The sequence below is a fragment of the Spermophilus citellus genome (genome assembly GCF_964194105.1).
Source record: "Spermophilus citellus genome assembly, chromosome: 13".
Taxonomy (NCBI): domain Eukaryota; kingdom Metazoa; phylum Chordata; class Mammalia; order Rodentia; family Sciuridae; genus Spermophilus; species Spermophilus citellus.
Genome location: NC_138193.1, coordinates 74,876,847 through 74,901,553, shown reverse-complemented (window position 1 = coordinate 74,901,553; position 24,707 = coordinate 74,876,847). Strand labels below are relative to the sequence as shown.

The 24,707-nt window shown below is 34.4% G+C and overlaps 1 protein-coding gene across 13 annotated transcripts in view; it reads right to left on the bottom strand.

Moving 5' to 3' along the window:
- Positions 1-24,707, bottom strand: part of NRXN1 (neurexin 1) — a gene marked incomplete at its 3' end in the record, with an annotated part of 1,087,855 nt that overhangs the window by 588,341 nt on the left and 474,807 nt on the right. For all 13 annotated transcript variants that reach the window (XM_081265427.1, XM_081265433.1, XM_081265434.1 and 10 more), the window contains one exon: positions 7,710-8,148. In XM_081265427.1, the coding sequence (XP_081121553.1) occupies positions 7,710-8,148 (439 nt within the window). The remainder of the gene's footprint in view (positions 1-7,709; positions 8,149-24,707) is intronic.

Below are 24,707 nucleotides of genomic sequence, written 5' to 3'. Positions count from 1 at the left end.
ATCAGCCATTTGGGCTCTCAGAATTTATCCTATAGATTTTTTTGACCACTATACAGAAAGACATTATGTATGAAGACATTAATAAATCAGTTTAAAACACTGACTTTTTAAAAAGGAAGAAAATTAAATGGTCATCAACAGAAGAATGATTAAGTAAATATTATCATTTTCAAACTAAGTAAGGGATGGGGATATATCTCAGTTGGTAGAGTGCTTGCCTTGCATGCACAAGGCCCTGGCTTCAATTCCCAGAAGCTCCAAAAAAACAAACAAACAAACAAAAAACAAAAAAAAAGAAGGGCTGGGGATGTGGCTCAAGTGGTAGTGCGCTCGCCTAGCATGCGTGAGGCACTGGGTTCGGTTCTTAGCACCACATAAAAAAACAAAAAAGTAAAATATTGTGTCCACCTAAAACTAAAAAATAAATATTAAAAAAAAGACCTCAAACTAAGTAATACATGATACAACTAGAACAAATAGCATAGAAAAAAATCTCTCAAGTTTTGTACCCAATAATTGGTAGAGTACGATCTTGTTTATATAGAAAAGCAAATATACAATTATATATATATATGTATATTAAATCAATGTATCGATATATATTGATACATTGATTTCTAGAAAAACAGCTGGGAATTTTCCAACACCAAATAAAGTGTGTGATAAAGGGAAACTTATGATTTACTTATGTACTTGTTGAAATGCCTGAACTTTTCACCAACAGCATAAATGAATTCATTTATTAAATACATACCATGTATTGTGTACATGCAGATACAAAAACATGTATCAAACATGTCTTAAACCATGGGTTATGTACATGCGCATACACAAACACACATACACCTTTACACCAGCCTGTATTCACATATGCATTTTAAGAATGATCATTCAGAATGATGGAAGTTGTAAATATCTATCAAGTAGAATTTTACAATTGGAAGATTAGTTTTCAGAAGTTTCACTGACTTCCCCTCGGCCTTCTACACTGTGAATCACTGGGGCTAGGTATGGTCAAGTAATGCCATATTCTAGGACCTGCCACTTAGCCAGGCAAGCTCAAAAAGGAGATCCAATATATTTATAGAGCAAGGTTTCATCTCCCAGGGTTTTATTGATATTTACCAAGTCCACAAGACCAGTGTATAAATTATAGATGCCAAGTTATTAATTCTCTATGAGAATGAACCTAACACAGGATATGGACTACTTCCCATGTAGCCCTATCAATATGGTACAAAATTTATAAAAAAAAAAAAACAACCTATTCATTCATGAGGAAAATTGTCATTTTTAGAGGAACCAGATTACCCTTGAATATGTAACTGATCTATTTTCTCCCTTCCCTGCAATTAGACTTCTAATGGGTGTTAAACCTTAAAAGAGTGTTTGGGGAACATGGATTCTGAATAAGGAAAGTACATGAGATAAGGAAATGTATAGTAATATTGGCCTGGAATGACTGGAAATCCTCACCTTAGTTAAGATGCCCTACCTCCATCCCTATAGTGGAGAAATAGGCAAGTCCTCAAGGCAGTGCTCAGATGGGTACTGACAAGGCTTGTCCAAATTCCTTTCTTTTCTTTAGGAATTTTAATATATTTGAGTCCTACAAGCCTGGGGGCCTAGCTAAGATGCCTCTCCATAGCTCTGCTTTGCATCTTAGTTTCCAATTTCATAACCCTAAAAAATAAATTTTGTTACCTTGCTGTACACAGCAGAACATGACAAGAATAGTGAGTTTTCTCTTTGACTTCATGTGTAATGATAGTTTGCGGGAAAAAAAAATGACTGGCAGTTTGCGATAAAAATATTATCAAGTAAAAAGAACATGTATCATCATATTAAACAACCTGAAAAATTACCTTTATACTTTAATTGGAGCTACATAAAATATATGTCCATATCAACAAAGACTGAAAAAAATGAATACAAATTATTTTTGCATGCAGAAGACAATAAATGAATCTTTCTTTAAACATATTCAGAATAAACAAAATATGAGCATTAATTTAATAAAATACAAAAATTTCATGCAAAACTGACTTCATCTGATCATCTGGTCAAATAATTAACAAATTATTGAAAAGATATTTCAGCCTTCCCATTGATGAGTAGTGGTTTATGGGTATGGAAACAAAATAAAGTATATTTATGAAATGTACTTAAAATTATCTCAATATATGCAACAGGTTAATAGGTAGAAACATGGGAGGAACATTTATAGTCAGAGGGAAAGTCCAAATCAAGACCTAAACAGAGAAATTGTCTAATGGTTGTTCAAGTAGAAATAGCTAAGTATGGTGAACCACCAATGGTACACACAGAAATCAGTGGTGGTAATAGATAGCTAGAGAGTACTGTTCACTTCAAACAGTGATTACTATAAACCTCTAATTATGTGCTCTTGAGAGAGCCTTGTGCCTTTCCCACTATAATTTCTAGTTCTTAAACTGGAACTCTATGACTTCAATTCAAATCTCAATGGCTTCTTAGCTATTAAATGTAGGCTTACCCATGAATAACCGCTGATACAATCCGCTATACCCTGCTGTACACAAGCAGAACTTGACAAGAATAATGAGTTTTCTCTTTGATTTCAATGTGTAATGATAGTTTGCAAAAAAAAAAAAAAAAAATGACTGGCAGTTTGCTATAAAAATACTTGAGAGGATATCCTTGACTGAGCCAAAGAGCTTAACATAAATTTAAACAGTATTTCCGCCCAAGAAAACAGTCATTAACCTCATCCTAATTGTAGCACAATTCACACTTTAGCTAAATACCTGGGCAACTGTTTTGTGTTGGGGTTGGAACCAAAGGAGAGAGAAAAAGGAAGTCTGGAAGAGGAGGGGCTGGTAAAATACGCATGCTTAAATCCTGCAAAGTTTGCAAAAACAACAGGCCTCTTCAATTATACTTATTAACTGAACAATTTAGAATTTTGCTGTTAGTAGCTAAGCTATCTGTAGAAGATACCTACTTTTCACAGCACTTAAGTTATCTACTCTGATCTTAGAACTAATTCATGCCTGCATTTTGTATGATTCTTCCTTTTCCCACTTAATGCAAGATCTGAAATTTGAAATTTGAAATTTTGAATTGCTCTGTCCACTTGGCCTCCAATGACACTGGTGCTAGACTGAGAAGGCAATGAAAGAAAGCTATATTGTGCACAGAAACAGCTGTGGCCAGAGTGTTGGACGATGTGTGGGAATCAAGTACCTCTCTCTTTCTCATGTTTCAGAATAGAAGAAGGGACATGGGTTAGAAATGACCTAATACGGGCTGGGGATGTGGCTCAAGCGGTAGCGCGCTCGCCTGGCATGCGTGCAGCCCGGGTTCAATTCTCAGCATCACATACAAACAAAGATGTTGTGTCCGCCGATAACTAAAAAATAAATATTAAAAAAAAAGAAATGACCTAATACAACCAATTTTATCCCACATGAGGAAGTTTCAGAAAAGTATTCAGATGAAGATAAGATTTATTATGGAATAAGGAGCTCATATACCCTTTTTAGTGGACAAAGGGTCAAAGGACAGACCATCAGAAAGATGACTGGCCAGGAAGATTGTCTTCCTTGTCACTAGCATTCTTCCTGTGACTGCATATCCCACTCCTCCCAAGGAAGCTACCCTACATGTTTATCACATGACATACAGATCACATAAACAAGCAGAAAAAGAAGTCCTATCCCTATGAAAGCTTGCCATTTTGGGTACCAGGCTTATAAACTTCTCTAATGATTATTTAATTTTCTCAGGGTATTATTTTACCTGTCTGGGTGAGGAGGATGGCAATGTATCAGCAAAAGGACATCATTTATTAGCCTTTATTATATAAACTGCTTTTAAGAAGCAACGCAATTTGAACACATTTTATTTTAAATTTTAAAAAGTTGCATTTACATGAAAAGAGTCCTATTATCCTTCAAATTTAAAAATGCTGCTATTTTTATTAGTTGTTTGGTACTGTTATCCATTTGTATTCATTCCTTTTTTTAAAAAAATAAAAACAAAGATACTACTATGTCCAAGAAAGTACCAGAAACTGTGGATATATAAAAAATAAGATAGTCTTTCTCAAAGATGGGTTTCCCTCATAAACTATTTGAAGTATATTAAAATTTCAGTTATGCCCACCAAGTCTTAATTAAACTATAACTCTGAACAAGATAACCAATAATTATAGTATATCAGATTAATGATCATTGCTTCATTATATTCCTACTTAATGAGTATGGTCAACTGAAATGGTCAAAACCAGAAAAAGTAATTCAGGCTCGTGCTTCCTCTACTTTAATAGCAGAGGTAATGTGATTTTTTTTAAAAAGTGTTTTTAAATATTCAGCTAAGGAGTATCCCAGGGAAATCAACAGCTATATCCTTCATCATGCCCTCCTGCCATAGCGGTGCTTTTTATCTGTTCTATGAAAAATAATTTCCATGTGCCTTCTCAATATAACTGGTATGGGAAGGGGTAAAATGAACTATTTCTTGTAATGTTTCTTAATTTTAACAGAACTATGAATCTGAGCATGACATCAGCTAAAATCAGAAATATTCTTTAAGTCAAATAAAAACTGGCAGAGTCATTCATTCAAGTTTTAAAAGGCTGTTCTATACCAAACCAATGCAGTGTGCAAATATAGAACTTAATTAAAATACTATATATAAAATATTAACAGCAGCAGCTATTAAAATTACATTAAACTCCTTTGAGCTAGGCCAACATAATATGAGTGTGCTTTTTCTTTCTCTCTCTCTCTCTCTCTCCTCTTTTCAATTTAGTAAAGGGCAAAATTTGGCTTAGTGAATGAATTTTGATTTTTATATTGTTCGTTCCAATTCACTAATCTGAAATTTTAATCACATAAAAGTACTTTACCATGAAAACACCACCAAGCATAGTAACTTAACCTTTCCAGGGGATGACAACAAAAATCATGGTTTTATTTTTTAGATTGTGAATAAAACTTTCTTAGAACAGATTCCTGTTCTTCTCATAAAGAAATGAACTTTGTAAATTAAAGTAGATATTATCTGCTTTTGACCTTTTCCAGTGAAGATGTAAGTAGTGTAGGTAATAAACTATTGGTAGTTTGGATAAAATAAAGTACTTAAACAGAAAAAAATATCTATATTTTTTATTTGTCTTGAAGACTAAGGTATTTATCTGTTAAACTGCATTGCCACTTTCTCCTTATAAGGTACTTCAGTAAAAAACTTAAATTGTTTTTCTTTTATGTGTTATCAAATGAACAAGGGATAGTTTTATGCTTTATATTCTTTTATATTTACTAACAATCTGGTATTAACCATATATTACTTTCATATACCTAATGAATGAAAATACCTAATGAATGAAATATAACCGATCTGACATTTGTATTTTTTGCTTTTTTGAACTTTCAAAAGAAGTCTACTGATTCTGATATATTCTGTTTCTATTTTAAGCTGTTAGAAAACCTGACTTAAAATGATCTATGACTGAAAGTTCTTTTCAAAATTTCATTTTAGGTATATCTTAAGTCAAATTATATCATCCATAGCCTAATATTTGAAAATGCTAGATTAGCTCTGCATCCACCCTCCTTTAAATTCTTGCTTAAAAGTTCTTAAGTAGCAAATCAGCTGTAACTCTGGCAGAGAGGTTGGAGGGAGCCAGGGAGAGACATTCCATTATTATATTTCTGTATCAAGAACTCTTTTCAGCTGGGTATAGCAGTGCACGCCTGTAATGCCAGTGGCTCTGAAGGCTGAGACAGGAGGATCAGGAGTTCAAAGCCAGCCTCAGCAAAAGCAAGGTGTTAAGCAACTCAGTGAGACCATGTCTATAAATAAAATACAAAATAGGACTGGGAATGTGGCTCTGTGGTTGAATGCGCCTGAGTTTAATATCCGGTAGCAAACAAACAAACAAAAAAACCAAGAACTCTTTTCAAATTAATCAGAAAAAACAAAGAGGAATTCAGAAATTTGCAGACTTCTCTAGAAAAGTGAGAAGATTGAAGGGGACTAACTTTCTAGAGAGTTGAATTAGAAACAGAGTTTCCAAGATACCTACAGATCAGAGCAATGGGTTCTGTCCTTCCTTCTGCTATCCCAATTCTCATATTTTCCATTTCTTAATTTTATTGCATGAGAAATATATTTCTAGAAGGGCAAAAACACAATCTTCTTCATCAATAAACATGGAGAAAAGCTTGGGTAATAGGGATATAGGAGACAGTTCCACTCTCGAGAAACCAAAGTCAATGAGTGAGAAGGGAGCTCAAGTCAGGAAGATGGAAGGAGAGAATGGCCCAGGACTTCAGCATGGCCTTTCTGAAACAGGATGGCCACCACAGATTATTGGTTCTGAAAGAAGCACCAACTGGCATCTGATATGTAGTTCCCAAATTCGATGAATCATCAATTATCTGGAAAGCTTTTTAGAAATATTGAATCCACCTTGTCACTGTAGACTCCCCCATCACTGGGTTTGAATGGAGTCTTTTCCAACTTTGATTTACAGATGAAGAAACCCAGCCCCATTAAAAATGCCTTAGCCAAGCTTACATTGTTATTTAGAAGAAAATACAAAGTAGGGTTTTAATATTTAAGCAAATGAGAGAGTTGGGGAAAAGGGAGCAGGGCAGTATATAGATCTAAATTCAGATACCTTCTATGATAATGTAATTTGATTTAAAAATTAGAAGAATGATAAGGGCACTGGGTGAAGAGCTTAAAAAATATTTTCTAGTTTTAAACTAAAAACAGATATTTTGTCTCTTTCTTCCTTCTCTACCTTTCTTCTTCTTTCCCTCCTTTTCTCCCTCCCATCTTTCCTCTTCTTTATCAGGATTACCACAAAGGTCCTTTCCTCTGCCTGGATGATCTTCTCCCTTCAAAGTGCATACTGTTAAAACTCTATTCTCCCTAAGGAACTACCTAATTTTTCAGTGTAAATTATTGCAGGGAAATTTTCTCTGCTACTCTTTACCTTCTTAGAGAAATAAGTGGAAATGGAAGGAAGCCAGAGGAACAAATACATACTGGGAGAATTTCAAAGGTCCAAAGGAAAAGTATTTGAAAGGCAGCAGAGCTCTGAACACTAGTAGATTAAAGCATTTTCAATATTATAGATCCACTTAGGATAAAAGTGTGTTGTTCCAAAGCGAGGATTTTATGTGTGGATCACTCCAATATTTTGGTATTTCATGTTTGCCAGAACCTGTACCTCCAGATGTCCAATGACATGAGATATAGTTGAGAATACAAGAACCCTGAAATTTGTCATTTGCCAAATTCAAGATTAGATTTCTTGCAAAAATCGGCAGTTGATTATCCAACAAATTTTCACTCATGAAACTATTCTAGAAGCCATTTAAGCATTTGGGTTTTGATGTGCAACTATGATGATTAATTAGTTCCTTATGATTTTTATATTATGTGAAACAGAAACAATAAGACCATTTCCTTTATGAGAGGGAGAAAGAGAGAGAGAGAGAGAAAGAGAGAGAGGGAGAGGGAGAGGGAGAGGGAGAGGGAGAAGGAGGGAGGGAGGGAGGGGGGGGGAGAGAGAGAGAGAGAGAGAGAGAGAGAGAGAGAGAGAGAGAGAGATCCATGAAATCTTTCCTATGTCTTAGTTTTAATTTTCAAGTATGGCAGGGGTTTGGTGGGATGTTTCAGCAGATAAACAGCATAGAAAAGTGATAAATTACCTGACCGTCCATCTCTCTGGAAGTCTACATGATACCATTCTCCATCATTCACTTTCTTCTGCAGGGCTTTTATTTTTATGGTACCTGACCCCATGTCCAGGAGGAGGTAGAGGTGGCCATCCAGCATCTCAATGGCAAAGAAGTCAACCTTTATCATCTGTGGGTGCTTGGCATCTTTTTGATGTCTTGGCTTGCCATGACTGAATAAAATGAGGCCATTTGGCTCTGTTGTACGGAAATCAAAGGATATGGAGCCTGTTTTCTTTGCATTCCATTTAGGCAAAGAGATAAAAGACTCTGGAGTTTCAAAAGTGATTGGGTCCAAAGTTGCGACATTTTCACATTTAAATGCCACCACTCCATGGATCTTCATCTTGGGATCTCCTTGCTTGGCAAGTCGAGATAATTCCAGCCTTACATCATTATTTTTATATACAACCTGTGGGTAAAGAATAGCAGTGAGAAACTAAATTTCATATTTTAATATCTGGAACTTGTTATTAGTTCATGTAATTTGCAAGTAGATCATAAAAAAGAACAAAATGTTAGTTAATTCTGTTGTGTAAAGGAGTCTTTTTTCAAATAAATAAAATTCAAGTATCAACTCATTGAATATAAATTTAATTCAGATACTGTATGTGTGGGCGTAGGCACAGAGACTGCCTCAAATAGTTAAATAAATGTGCAAATACATTTAAATAAATTTGCAGTATTTCAATACACACTTAAATTTATTAAAGGTAGTTGTTTTATTAGTTGGATATTATACTTTTAAAATTAAATATGAGTATTGAGGTTATTTAGTTTTTCCATCACTGAAGTATTTGAAGTAGGATTTAAAAAATATATATACTTGTCCTCTAAAATATAGGAACCCTTCTAAAGTCTATATATTAATGTTGCAAATGTACTTTGTATAATAATCAAAAAAGTTGAGATGTTAAGTGGCCTGAAATTTCTGAGAAAAATCCATGACACATAACTAAGATGCAAACATTCTTTGTTGTCCATCTATGCATTGATAGCTGATACTGTTAGGTAACACGGACTGTGATATATGGAATGTCATGTTTACTGTAAATCTATCCAACACACATTCTCCTAGTGTTTTGTTTTACTTTTAATTTCTTTAAATGCCAAGTAAAGGTTTTCTTTTTTTTTTTTTTTTTTTTTTTTCAGAGTAGAAATTAGAAGTTTATTAAAGGACAGCAGAAAAGACTTCTCCCGGAGGAAGAAGGGGACCCAAGAGGTGGAATCCTATTTTCTTATATGCTCATTTTCTGAGGCACTTTATCTAAAGTGACTAGATAGTTCTGAATGCTTGAAGATAGTCCTAGGATTTTATGAAAAACTAAATAAGACATTGGGTAAATTCACTGGCAGGGCTCATAACATCATGCCTCTGCTATCACATCACATTTACTAAATTTATAGGTATTTTTACATACAGAAAAAGAGAATATCATATCCTTTCTTTACCAAATGCATATAATAGACAATCACATTTCTATAATACATAGCCCATATTGACTTCAGGATGAATTATTTATGTCAAGATAACTTGAAATTATTTTAAGGTACTGAAAATTTTCACACAGTCAATGTTCCTGTGAATAAATAAATGAATTTATCCAAATTTAAAAATGTATTTATCTAACAGGAAAAATAAAACTGCCTGTATCTGATTGACTAATGCTATGATGTCATCCAAATCAACACAGTGGTGTGTCTTTTGAACCTGTGGTCAATTGAATGAACAAAGAGATGAATTTTTTAGCTCACCCCGGTGAATTTCCTATTATGATTTGTGAGTGGAAGCTTTATTTCTCAGAGTGATTAAGAGGGCAGCTCTGGAACTGGGATCCTTGAGTTCAAGTTCTGACTCCAGCATTACCCAAAAGTATGATCTCTCAAACCTGGGTTTTCCTCCTTAAAGGGAACTAACACTATGTAGGATGATTATAACAATTACATAAGAAAATACATGTAATTGAGAAAATCACTTAAAGGCCATCAATCCAACACATTGTAAGTTTTCTATAAATTTCAACCACATCAAACTACATGATCATGTATATCATTGCTGAATCATAGTCTAATAGAGGTGTCGGTTCTAAAGTTATCTATTTTAGGAAAATGTTTGGAAAATAGGCCTGCATTATATAATTGGATTTTATACTTGATTTGCATCAAATAAATGGCTCATCTTTCCAGGGCTGAGCCTGTGGTTTCAATTTTTCTTAATCTTGAAGAAGGATTATTGTAAAGAAGATGATATCTTTTATTCTTTGAATAAATATGTACAATGACTTAACAAGCATCCATTGACAACAGAAGAAAAGAAAATGAACTTAAGCAATAACAAAAAAGAAATTACATTAATTCTTAAGAATACTGTCTTGAAAAGAGAGAAGAGCTATTAAGCCTGGGGAAAGTTGATTTAGGACTGCCTTTCTCTGGAGATCTTTAAAAGTGGAAAAAATGCTTTTCATGGATAATTTTTCAAGTTATAACCTCTTACCATGACTTCTATGCCAGCCAAGCCTATAATTTTTTTTTCATTTTTCCTGGTGGTTTATATTTTAATATTTGGAGAGCCTTTGGACAGAGATATTAATAAAGAATGCATATTTTCTGATCCAAAGGATGCAAATGCTGATCAATGTTAACATGCTATTCATGTAGTTAAACCACCTTTATAGAACTGGGAGTTTCTGACATGATAAAGTAGGTATGTGGCTAGACATTTTTTCTCATTAATCTAACATCAGTCACTACAAAGTTGAAGGATGTGGGGTTAGGACAACTGTGAGCAGAGTCAGTGAGAGATTTATCATGTTAGGAGTGAATTGGGTGTCTTGGTGATAAGATTCAGGAAGATGTAGGGAAAAGTAAGGCTATTACCCTTGGTCATATTAACTAGGATTAGCAATGTAATCCTCCCTCACCACCACCACCCCTCAAATAAATATCCACCAGAATCTATGATTTATGCAGGCAGAAGCCTTGTGTGACCAAAATCAGTATTTGGCACAGAGAAGACAGTAAATATTTGTTAAGAGTTGAATAACATGCTTCCTTTACTTTCTAAACCTATTTATCAGATTACAGGCAAATAATAATAATAATAATATGATAGGATGCAGAATTGGGAACTAATCTCACAACTTAATTATTAACTTTTATCTTTTTCTCTAGGAGAATGTGAAAATGCCTGGGAATATCCACTTCCCAAATGATAAATTGCCTATACATGGGGAAATCTCATGTTCAAATTCATTTTGTGAGCTCTGAATTACTTTTACAGCGACTAACACCTGGGTTAGACCTCTCCAGAGGTGAAATCATTTTTTGAGAAGAATAATCTTGAGGAGAAGCAAAGTGTGTATTTTTTCCTTCCCATTTTGTATTCATTGAAAGCCTATTCTAGAAAACAGAAGCAATTTTGGATAGATAGGCATATAGTTCTCAATTGACACTACTTCATCTAACCCAGATTTCATAATTACTCTTCTAAAGTTAGACTTACTCTTAAAATGACCTGAATCTAGTTCAATTAGAATAATGAGTAGCTGTGAGTCTTCTGAATCTTTCTGAAATCCATGTGTAAGCTATTTTTGCTTCCAACATTGTAGTACTCAATCATGGGATTACTTTATACTTATTCATACATTTTTTTTCTTATTCATGTAGAAAGTCACAATTTAAGTTTCACTCTTGAACAAATTTATCTATTGTCTAACGACACAGCCATTGGTGATATTATTGCATGCTCATTTGGATCTGCTTATAGAATCAAGGTTTCTTCTGGGATAATTGATTTTTTTAACAGCAATTCAAAAATGTTTAATTTCACTTCCATGCTTCAAGGACTTCCATCATAAGTATCAAAGGAATAGAGACATAAAATGTGCTTTCAGTTTTTCAACATTTATTGGTTTTTGTTTTTCAGTTTTTGTTTTCAGCCACCATAAAATTTTCAACATATTGTCGTGATGGTTTGTTTCTTTTTCCTCCAACATTTGTTACGACTTTGAAAATGTCACTTAAACTTTGACAGGCAAGAATGAGAAGAGGAAGTAACTGGTTGGGTTTCTACTCTCCTAGGTTAAACATTTGAGAGAGACACTCACTGACTATCATCCTTAATGTTACTAATAGCCCTGAAAACAGGACAATATGCAGGACAAACAAGAAAGTTAAAGGATACAAGTGACCAGTTTGACAGTCTATATGTAAACTTGGTTTAATTTGAACACTAATTATCTAAGCCAAATTGCCCAACCCCTGTACATGTCAGTTTCCTAGTTTCTAAAACTGACATCTAAAAAGGATAAGTGTGTCCTAGCTATGAATTCTTGATCTTATTTTCCCACAAACCATGTGCTATGAGGTAGAGGTAAAAGCCTCTATTGTTCTTTTTCTTTATCTGACTTTTTCCAGTTTTGGTTTGGGATGGCAGTATATTATTCTCTAATTTGAGACATATTGAAACACTAATCCATAAAGAAAGAGAATGTCCACTGCATCTCCAGGTTCATAGATATGTATGGAGGATTACATCTCTCTAAGGTTTGTGCAGATGGTATATATATATATATATATATATATATAATATCTTTCTAAGGTTTGTGCACTAGTGGCTGATGGACAAGGCTCTTCCCAAAGAGTAGGAGTTCACAAAATAAGTATTTCAGTGAGAAAACATTTGCCACTCAGATTATGATTTTAAAAAATAAAGATATGCAGCAGACTAGAAATTCCAGTGAGATTTTTGAATTAATTAACACCCATTGATCCAGGCTTTTCATACATTAACTGTGATAGGCCATGGGATGGTGAAATGAGTACTAAATTTAGAGTCAAGGATCCATGCAGATATTCAGACTTATTATGAACCTCCCTGTGATAGCATGAATGGCTCATTTCAATCTGTCTTGGTTTTTCTCTTCCTTACTTGGAAATGATAACAAATAAAGGCTAAGGATCAGGTTCTCAAGTCAGATTTCAGAGTGAATGCTAGCTTATCTATTTGCAAACCTGTGACCTTATACAAGTTTCCTCAACCTTGCCAAGGCTCAGAATTTTATCCATAAAATAGGATGATAATATTGAACACAGTAGGGTTACTGGAAATAATAAGTTATATTTCAATTAAAGTGCAAGGATGGAGGACCTGGCACAGAGTAAACAACCCAGCAAATATTAGCTGCTTTTATTAATATTGTCATTGTTACAAAAGATAATGCTATCATTCTTACATTGAATTAAGGGAATTGCATAACTAATTGTCTTAACAAGGATGACAGTTAACAAGGCTAACCGTTGATTGTTATAGGAATTATAGTGACGAGATCTTCAGAGCAGTTTGAGGTACACCATAGACATTCTCTGTAAAGTTCCTTTCTCTAGGAACACATGCACATTGTAGGCACATCATACTGGGAGTTTCTTTTCTCTCATGAGCTGGTTTCTGTGCCATATAACAACAATAAAATCTGCCAACAATATTAAAACCACTTACTGTAAGAATCAGTAAGATCTATCAGTTCATTATCTATCAGATCCTGTTACAAGAGTTTTGTATGTATTAAGGTGTTATTACATTATTCCTTTTTATCAAAAATATGTGGAGGCACAAATAGAGAATATATTTCATCGTGACCATTTCTAATACTGTTTGAATAGCTAACAATGCAAATTTAAAACTGTTTCAGCCGGAAATGTCACTTACCATTTGATAGCAGTTACTAAATAAGTAAGATTTACAATCAAACAACTATTTGCAAACATGCAAATAGAATGACCTTGCTCTGAGTTACAAGCTTTATTCCAAAAAACTCATTATTGTTCCTTCCATCTGTCCTCTTTAAAATATCTCTAAGTGAATCAAATATCACAATTAAGCAGAGGAATTTATCATGTGCCTATCAATTAAAATGTCTCTTCAAGTCCTGTTTAAGAGAGGCTATTTGTCTGTTTCCACAAGATCATGTAGGTTTTTTTAATTAGGCATGTCACCTAGGATGTTAAAGATGTGTCCTACGGTTTTACAGGGTTTAAGACTTATTTAAGGGGACTGCTTCTTTAGTTTTTATTTTTGCTTGTTGATATACACTTAATAACTTAGCTCTATTAAGATCAAGAGAAAATATATTTTTCAAATGGCTGAATTCAACTTTTTTTCTTCCATCTGTAATCTTTCTAGCCATCATCTTTTTGCAGCAGTGCATTTGTTTCAAAATACAATGAAAAGCAAACTTATAAGAGAAAAGTACAAGGGATACTCCAACAAATAATTTGAGCAGATAAATTGTATTTGTTTTGGCATGACCTAAGGAACAACTCAGAAAAGGAAATAAAATGTATTTCAACTTTCATCTCAACAGCATTAACTTATTAATTATTTTGAAATTATTTTTCAATGCCTGACACGTTCAATTCAGTTGATAAGCACTTGTTAGGCACATACTAACACAGTGCTTACAAAAATGCAATTTTAATTACTCTCTTATGCATATTTCCAATCCAGATACATATGGCCCATTGAGAATAGAACAATTTAGTTTCTTTTAAATATTTTATATATATATATATATATATATATATATATGTATAGGCATATACATACATATATATGTGTATATATATACACACACACATATATGTGCAATATGTAAACTATGTGTTGTACACAGAGTTTACATATTACCATATATAAATGTGTTTATACATATGTCAAACATGATGACACTGATGTCTATAAAATATGCAAATATTATAATATACAGTGTATCTCTCAATAGATAAATATATAATAAAATATAATATATACTATATATAGCAAATATAAGTATATAAAAATAATATTTGATAATTCAAAAAATTAGAGAGACCTTGACTCAAATATTCACATGGTCTTACATTGTATCACAAATGTCTTAGATTAAAAGCACATTTTTGCACTTGTATGGTTTGCACAATCTACAGGTAGAAAGAGCTATAGCCAAAAATAATTTTTTAAATTAAATTAAAAAAAACCAGATTATTATTTTATGATTAAATGGAGGTAGAAAATGAAACATTTTGCTCTATGTTTATGCCACTCTGAAGAGATTAGTATAAAAGAAAAGTAGAGGCAGGTGCTTACTTCTTTTTTTTCCTTCAAATCATAGCACTCATTGTTTAGGCCATTCACTTTCTTACACAAAGGGTCAAGCAAAGAACCTACTTCCAGTAAATACACAGGGAAAGCAGAACTTAACTGACAAGGGGCCAGTGTAGTTTTAGCTTTTCTGGGAATTTCACACCACAGAAATTTTCATCTGTAGTTGGATGTCCCCACCTGAGGCGGGCACACACCCAGTGCACTGCATACTCTGTGGAGTGGACCAGAAAGTGGTAGGAACTGGGAGAAAGTACAGAAAATGTGTAAGCCCCATACAAAGCAGCCTAATATGTTTTTCAAAACAATGCTTATCATTGCAGCAATTTAATTTTTAGGAGAAGCCTATGATGAAATTTGAAAGACAAGAGGGTTTTGTGGGGGAGAGGAGTTGGTTTTCCCTCTAACTTAATTGTATTTAGAGATCATGTGCAGATAAAAATCTTCAATTAAATATGGCACTTTCCCCAACCAAAAATAACAAATCTAGTAATAGAATATAAAAAAAATATATTAACATAATTTCTCAACAAAGGCATGTGACATTTATTTATTTTAGTTTTTCGGCGGACACAACATCTTTGTTTGTATGTGGTGCTGAGGATCGAACCCGGGCTGCACGCATGCAAGGCGAGCGCGCTACCAATTGAGCCACATCCCAGCCCCGGCATGTGACATTTAATGTGAAACCAAAAATTACTTAAAAGTTAGAGCTTAAAAAACATTTTTTTGTGCAATGCAAAGAAAGAAATATATTTTGTTAGTCTCAATTAAACCTGACCATAAGCATCCTATTCACAAAATAAAGAAAAGGAAAAGAAAAATCCCTTTTTGCTTTGACCTTCCCTCTTTCCAATGAGCTGCCTAAAGTTACCTAGACAACATTGGATGGCATCTAATAAAAGTTAGCCATGGTGGTTAAAAGACTGAATTGACCTTAGGTCAACAGCTCTATCTTATGAAGCCTTCAGAGGCATGTGGGTATGTAGTAAAAGAACTTGAGTTCCATTAAACAGCAAAGTCTATTTTTCTCATATTAGTAATTTTTTAATGTCTTTCAGGAAAAAATAATGGAAAATAAGCCATAGATTACAGTAATATGAGATTTGAGATGCAAACTGCAAACTGGATTAATCCTTATTTTCAGATGAGAAGACTTCTTTACTCTTCAGCAAGTCTTAATGAAGGAAAACTAGCCACTATTATTATTTATTTTTTAAAGTAAACTATCTTCTTTTTTTTAAAATTTTTTTATTTTTATTATTTTTTTTTAGAATTTTAATATTATTTTTTTTTTTTAGCTTTTGGCAGACACAACATCTTTGTCGGTATGTGGTGCTGAGGATCGAACCCGGGCCGCATACATGCCAGGCGAGCGCGCTACCGCTTGAGCCACATCCCCAGCCCGTAAACTATCTTCTTATGAACCAAGAATGAAATGATAATAACAGAATAGTGACACCAGACATCATGTTTAGATTAACCAATAAATATTTTTTTTGTGTGCCTAGAAATGTCTTCTACCACCTAATTTTACATTTTTCCTAAAGAGGTGGTCATTAGTATAAAATATATAACTTAATTTATGTGTATCTATGCAGTACATGTGTATATTTATACATATATGTATTCTTTATATGCATATATGTACACATATATTCATAAATTATAAATAAACTACCATTCACTATGCACTCCATCTTTTCCTGTGAATTGCAATCACATAGTGCTTGTTTGGCTATACCAGAGTTATAACAGCTTCATGTATTACTACTTTTTCATCATGTTCATCACTCCTAAGTGTAGAAAGTTCTTCCCCAAGAAAGATTTGATAAAAATATTATTTCCATGTAAAATATTTATTACTTGATTATATGCATTTGCATCTGTGTGTATGTATAACTTTTTAGTGCATTTGAAAATATTTTATTCTCTGATTAAGGTGAAAAATCCAAATTGTTCCACCTAAATGGTTACTTATTTGAACCACTAAAATTTTTTGATATTTTCCATAGATTTTTAAAACTGACACGTTTAATTCTTACATATAAAAGGATGTATGAATATTCTCTTTAGTTTTGTTGACCTATTTTCTCTTATTCGTTTTCACTTCACTTATGTAATTATCATAGCTTCATAATATGTTCTAATACGGGAAACCCCTTCCAACCAAGTGATTTACATTAGTTATTTTATAATGTTTATACATCATATCACATAGAGGTTTTTGTTTTCTAGATGGATAAGATAAATATATTTAACTGAAGTATTCAAGTTGTTCTGATATAGCTTTTCAAAATATGGGAATTTATACATTTAAATTCACTTAGCAGTATTTTTGAGACCAGGAGTGGTGGCACACACCTGTAATCTCAGCAGTTCAGGAGGCTGAGACAGGAGGGTCATGAGTTCAAAGCCAGTCTCAGCAATGGTGAGGCACTAAGCAACTCAGTAAAATCCTGTCTCTAAATAAAATACGAAATAGAGCTGGGGATGTGGCTGGGGATGTGGTTGAGAGCCTCTGAGTTCAATCCCTGGTACCAAAAAAAAAAAAAAAAAAGTTCTTTTGAATAGTGAGAGGAAATTCTATCATGCTTAGAATTATATTCTGTTATAATTACTGGTACAGTGATAATCTACAAAGGAGCATAATTTTGATTGTAACTTATCACAGAATCTAGTCTCAAGCTAGAAACTATTTTATTAGTTGGAGGACAGATATACAACTAGAGAGAGAAATAAAATCAGGGATTAAAAAACCTGAAAACAAACAATAAACAATGCAGTTTTAATCATAGAGCCCTGGCAGAGTTTTTTTGCATTAATGTTCTTGGGAGCAATTTGCCAGTGAATTGGAGATATTTGTTCGATGGGGTAAATAACTTCTCTTTAATTGCAGTTCTCTTTAGGAGGTAAGGTCACCTGTCAAGGTCACACAGGGAGTTCAGTTCAGAGTAGTAAATAGTGGACAAGATAGAAACCAAATGCCTGTCACCAGGGCCTAGAACAGCCTATTTAATTTGTTGGTTTTCTTTCAATGGGACTGTTTTTATGAGGGTCATCAGCAATAAAAACCATAGGACTATTATTCCTCCTCAACCTGAAGCCTCAGGAGCTGTTTATCCAATTTGTGGATTACCCAGGTTGCATGAATTCCCTTTCTCTCCCTGGCCCTCTGCCTGTTCCACTCAACCATACCTCTGCCCGAGAGCCCCAAAGGCAACAGCAGAAGCTGACCTTTTAAGACGGCCAATGCTGCTGTTTTCAGCAGCTACAATGAAAAGATTTTGCAAGGTAGACTTGTTCCTAAGAAGTTGTGTTCAAATCTGTTCTTTAATATTATTCTACAAAATGAAATGCAAGATGTGTGTGTGTGTGTTTCATATTCAAACAGTCCTAGGTTTGCCTGCTCTGCTACTTAATTAGTTACACGGCTTCCATGGGCAAATTCCAAGTAGTTTCCCTCTTTATCAAAGGAGGTTCTTAATACTCTATTTTGCAGTATTAAGTGTAAAGAGTAAGCATATTACTATTATAATCTCAAATGTGTAAGTTCTTAAATGTTAAGGTTTTAAATGTGTAAGAGTGGAGTGTTTCTTATTTACATATATGATTGCTTTTCTGTAAAGCAATTAAGCATTTCATAATTAATCACCTTCGAATGCTAATGTTCACAGGAACACTTTCCGAATTTCTTAACTCTTACACCTCGTGAAGTCTACATTTTAAAAGACTTCATCAACTAAACAAATAATATATGTTAAGGAATACTTAAGTTGTTCATTTAAAATTCATCAAGGGCATCTAAATGACAAAATGAGGTAGCCTCTCTAATAGCACTGAGTTGACAAATTATAACCTGATGTAAATATATGTTTTACTTAGCTTGTACCAAAAGGAGTAAATATGTGATTTTTTTTCTAGGTTTGTTGAAAATTTGAGCAGAATAACTTTAAAAATCCTAAAACGTATAGAGACCCCAGGTTGCAAACAGTTATTTTTCAATTATGATTGCTAAGTACTGGGATATTTCTTTTTAATGTATTCTTTAATTACTTCCTTTGGAAGGTCCCAAGTGCTTCAGATGTTGGATGGGTTGTGCCTTTTGCCAGGGGTTGCTTAGTTAACTGTTTGTTTAATGAATGGGGTTTTATGTGCAGCTGAATTTCTCATGGCACATGTTAGGAAATTCTTGGCAGCATTTAAATTGGAGAACTGAGAAACATATTGGCTCTCCGGAAGCTCAATGGGCTCCCAGGCAGGAGCAGGGCTTTTGCCAAGGAATTTCACTAAAATAAAAAATCCAAAGACCAAACTCTCACACAATGCAAGGAAAACTGACTCGCGTCTGGATTACATGAATGCTGGTTTCAGATATCTTAGGTAGCCCAAGAAGGTGAAGAATAGGAAGAAGAAAGGACTTTACAACTTCAGGAGAGTAGCAGGTGTGGGATCTCCTTGCCTGGAAGATAACAGTGTGCATGTCCTGCCTGTTCAGCAAATTCAACTAGGTGCTAAGAGAAAACAAAACCATCTCAAGCAGCTTCGTGTTTCTTCTTTCTGGAGATCCATGTTTATAAGTTCCTGAAAGATGTAATCATTTTTTTTCTTTCAATTTAAAAATAATAAGTAATTTAAAAATTTCAGAATGGCCCTAGAAGTTACTGAACATCCTAGACCAAATATGCAAATGGCTACATTTTTTTCACTGGTCTGGCCCAAAACTTAATCACTCTATAAGCATTAGTTACCAGGTACATTTTCTCTGAGGACAGAGAACAGGAAAGCTCCCCTGCCATGTCATCTGAGTTCCAAAAAGTCCTAAAGCTAATAAACAAAAACATTTCCCTCTCAGTGATACTATACAGTGAGGAAGGAACCAGAGATTTTTGAAATTACACATTAGCTTGAGACGACAATACAGATGAGAATAGAAGTTTCTGTCAGCAATTTAAGATGAACAGCAGAAGCTGACTTGTCACTATATATGCTACTTGTTCCAATGTGGAATAAAAGACCATTTACAGTCATCTCTACACAGTAAAACTGTCATCAGATATTTTCCTCAATACTTTGCATTCAACCAGCCTGTGACCCAATCCCTCTCTTCTCTAGAAAAGCAGTTTCCTAAGTCTGCTTTCTTTCTGTTCTACTGAATGCAGCTGCTTTTGCTACTGACTTACTGAAGGCTCCCTGAATTTTGGGGGGAACTGGTGGCTTGGCTGGCCCACTGGGTTACTGTCTGTTTGGTGTCATCCTCTTGCTTTGTTAGTAAGTGGAGATGCTGATCTGATGCTATGCTGGCCACCTCTCAGATGTCTAAATAGACAGGTGTTCCCACTTCAGGCCTAGCCACTTGGCTGTCATCTGCCCTGGGCTTGTACAGAGCAAATTCTCAGCACGGTTAGTTGGGGTTGGCCACTTATGCTCACTTTGCCCATAATTGCCCTTGATTAGCTTGCCCTTGATTATGTTGCTTGATATAATACTAATGTAAGTCCATAGGGCACCTAAAACCAACCACCAAGCACCTGCTATGTGCCCCATGCTTTTTGAGCTGCATTACACAAACTCACTTATCCCTCACAGTAGTCTTATGAAGTGAGCATTTCTACTCTCATACTAAGGCTCAGAAAGTTCAAATATCTTATCCAAATTACACATATGCAGGGATAAATATGCAGGGATCCAACTCAGGATTTGTCTAATCTGATTCCAAACTCATAGACGCAGTTTTTATTTCATGTTCTCCAACACTCCAAGGGATATTGGCTGAGCTCCTGTTTATTCCCTGAGCCCTGATTTGTGGCACATTTTCTCAACCCCTTCATTGTGCCTTTATTATATGTAACTAAAGAGACACCTTATTCCTTTTATTTCTATTCTCTTTCTCCTACAAGTAACTCAATAGAACAGATGTATTTCTTTTAACAACTGGTGGTTAAAAAAAAATCCTCTTAATTCCCATCCCATTTTCCCTCCCTTGATTTCAGGGTAACTGTTACTCTTGTGGCAATCCCATGACCCTCTGACTCAGTGTCACCCTTACTTTGTGCTCATTTCATTCTTAGAACCAAATTATCAGGTCATGTTTCCAAGGGAGTACAAAATTTGTTTTGAATTTTCAGAATTCCTAAGACTAAAATAATTCTAAGTTACCTTATAACTGGAAAATAAAGAACCAGATTTAGCATTAGTAGGAATGACATTCTAAGAGTCAGTTTGCAGAAGTCTATCTTTAGACTTGGCTGCTTTAGCTTCCTCTAATTAGTGAGACAATAGAGATGCTCTAACTGCATGCAGATTGGAGACATTTTGTTTTTTTTTCACTATAACTGGTGAAATCCAATACTGCAGGCTCAGGAATGGGGTGAAGTGGGTGAGGTATTTACTTTGGGTACAAAATATAAAGGGGGGCAGATACTGAAATCTCAGTAATCAAAACAGATAATATTTCAATGCAATATTTTAAATACTTAATGTAAAAAAATCCATGAGAAACAAACTATTTACATTTTAAATAGAAGTAGGATCATTATCATTGATTTTTTCTTTTTTTAAAAATTTTTTCCTTCAGATTTTTCTAGGTCTTGGCACAGCATAGCAATACAATATTTTTCTAGAATTGAAGAATCCAATTTGACCTATCTGTTGGAAATGCATTTGATATAACAAGTGTTAGTAACTAGTAGTTTTGGGGGAAAATGTCATCACTAGATATCAATAAAATTAGAACTAAATTCACTATTAATGTTTAATCTGTACTAATCTTAAATAAAACCACTTTTATCCAAAGAATAATAATGGCCCACCTGAGTGTTTCATCAGACAGATAACAGTGTTTTAAGCATTTTGCTCATTTAATCTGTGTGATATAGGATCAGTGTCCTGTCGCAGAATTTCCCAGAGCACATTCTGTAGAAACTGTGTTTGTGGAGCTGTGTGACACAGACACTCTGAGAAAATTGGGGTCCCTGTTTTACAGGTGAAGGAACTGAGTCCATATAGTAAGCAGCAGAACAAAGTCTCAAACCCAAGCAGTCTGGATCCTGGGTAATTACTCTAACCATATAATAGAAGCCCACTATGTCCCTCAAAGAACAAGTAGTCTCACCTTATTCCTATCTTAACCCACACCTTAGCTCTACAACACAGTTAACTTTTCATAATAATGACTCCAAGAATAAAGAGTCTGGCATTAACTTTTACATAAATTAGTCAAAACTGCAAGGCAGAGAGAGAGAGAGAGAGAGAGAGAGAGAGAGAGAGAGAGAGAGAGAGATCCAAGGAGGGAAGTTGGGGGAGAGATCATATTCAGTGGCTTGCTGTTGAAATCACCTTAAGTCACTCATACTGGCCTAAGAACACCAATAAATCTCTGACATTTTTCAGTCTATAGGACAAATGTAAAAACTAGACCACCTTAGTTTTTTTTATAAACAAAATCTTGATGAATAAATAAAAGCTGATTAAGTAGTTCATAGTCCCTGGAAGTTCAATGGATCCAGCCTCTTGGCCTCTGGTACTGCTGATGGACTAATTTCCACAGGTGTATAGGTCCGTGTAATCAAAATGGAATATAATATCTACATGTTAGTTCTTTGTGCTCAATAGCACTATAATTACATTATGAAATAAGAACATTGTGATGGATTATAAAAAGAAGAATAAAGCATCCAAAATAAAGTCTTGAGATCTCTAATAAATGGATTCTTTCAAGTAAATTCTATTACCAAATCATGCTACTTATACACATGAGGATTTCTGATTATCTGATTTACTATTAAATTAAAGAGGAAAAAAACCCTAAATTTTAATTATCCTAATGTAGAATATTCCCTATTGATGTTTGGGGGCTTATAATAATTCAATATCAAACCAAAGATATATCATGAGTAAGATAGAGCAAGCTTAGCTCTAGAAAAATGCCTCCAGAAAGGAAGAAAGGTTAGGACATAGTGGAGTGTTAAGGGAAGAATGAAGGGTGAGAAATCCAGAAATGAAATATACTGGGTGTTTCCATATCACTGGTAAGTAGGTTGTGCAGCTAGTCATACATTGTTAATCGAAATGTATAATCCCACTTAAAATTACTTCCTTATATGTGGTAAATCCAATAATCTTCTACTCCTCCCTCCACAGGCTAACATATAATTTAGGAAAATTATTGCTTTTTAGAGGTTCACAGATATTTTCATGCCTAGATGACCTCTCACCATTTTTTTTAAAGAGAGAGAGAGAGGAGAGAGAGAGAATTTTTTTAATATTTACTTTTCAGTTTTCGGTGGACACAACATCTTTATTTTATGTGGTGCTGAGGATCGAACCCAGTGCCCTGCGCATGCCAGGTGAGCGTGTTACTGCTTGAGCCACATCCCCAGCCCACCAACATTTTTTTTTCATGTGAGTTTTTGCTGTGTTCTATGGGTGATCTGCAGAAAGCAACCCTAAATTTGGAAACTGTGGACACATGCATCCCACTGATCACATAAGGAAATGCAAATGTGTGTAGAATATAATAAGCTCCTCCATACTGGAGGAAAACCACCAAATGGACAGGCTCTACATGGTGGGAGGCCCAGCAGTATTCTTTTTATAGGGTGTTATTATTATGCATCTATTTTAACTTTCTAAAGCTGCACCCTTCAGATTGTTCATTGTATTCTGAATCTTTTTACATAAAGACTCAAAGTGCTAGTAGGGACCACAGATATGATTATTCTGATATCAAAGTGTTTTCTGGTAACTTGGTTACCAGAATGGATCAGGAAGAGGTATGTAACTTAACACCTTATACAATGCTTGGTAGATATAAATCCTTTCTTAGAAGAAGTGGTTTGGACAGTTTGCCATTAATTATAACATTCATGTGTTTTTGACCAAATCACTTGAGATCACTTGGCAAACCGACTCTTTTTGATAATCAAGTATAAGCTAAACCCCAAACCAAATGCCTATCGTAGAACAAATAATAAATTTTCAGTGGTCATGATTTTAGCTGAAAACCCATGGATCTGTTTCTAAAAGAATCTAATTGACATGAGGGAGCCTCTAAGGAATATATTAGTTAGATTATTTCAATATAAAATGCTGATCACAGTAAGGCTTAAAAGAATAGGGGCACCAATTTCTTCAAAAGGTAAAACAAAAATGACCATTCAGAAGACCAAGTTTGCACAGGGAAGGATAATTGATCAATAAGTGAAGAATCTGAAAAATTACATTGTCTTTGTGTTCTAAGAAGACCGAAAAAGAAGTGGCTTCTACATTCTTAGATACAATAGGGATAAAATTGGTCAGAGGTCACACATATTGTTATCCTTTGTCCTCTCAATTCCATATTGAACCAATGTGCTTGTGTCTAGAATTGTATCTGTTCTTGTCCCCGGATTCACCCACCCATTGAATCTTTGGCTGAACACATTTGAGAAATGTGTGCTCCTGCTCAGTTTTGAGTCTGAAGAGATTTGAATCCACACAGGGTCAAAAATGAGAATCTGGGGGCTGAGATTTTGGTTCAGTTGTAGAGTGCTTGCCTAGCACGTGTGAGGCACTGGGTTTGATTCTCAGCACCACATACAAACAAATAAATAAAATAAAAAAGTTCATCAAAACTAATACAAATATTTTAAATAAATGAAAATTTACCTTTTAGTTTGAACAAACCACAATATTTGAGTGGAAAAGTAAACATTTACAGGATTTCTACTCTCTAAAATTCAGTTATAGGGTCAGAGTTGCCCATGAATCATACTGCCTATCATAGAGCAAATAATTAAAATAACTGGAGGGAAGTTCCTGTCATCTACAAAGGAGAAAACTACTCAGGCCCT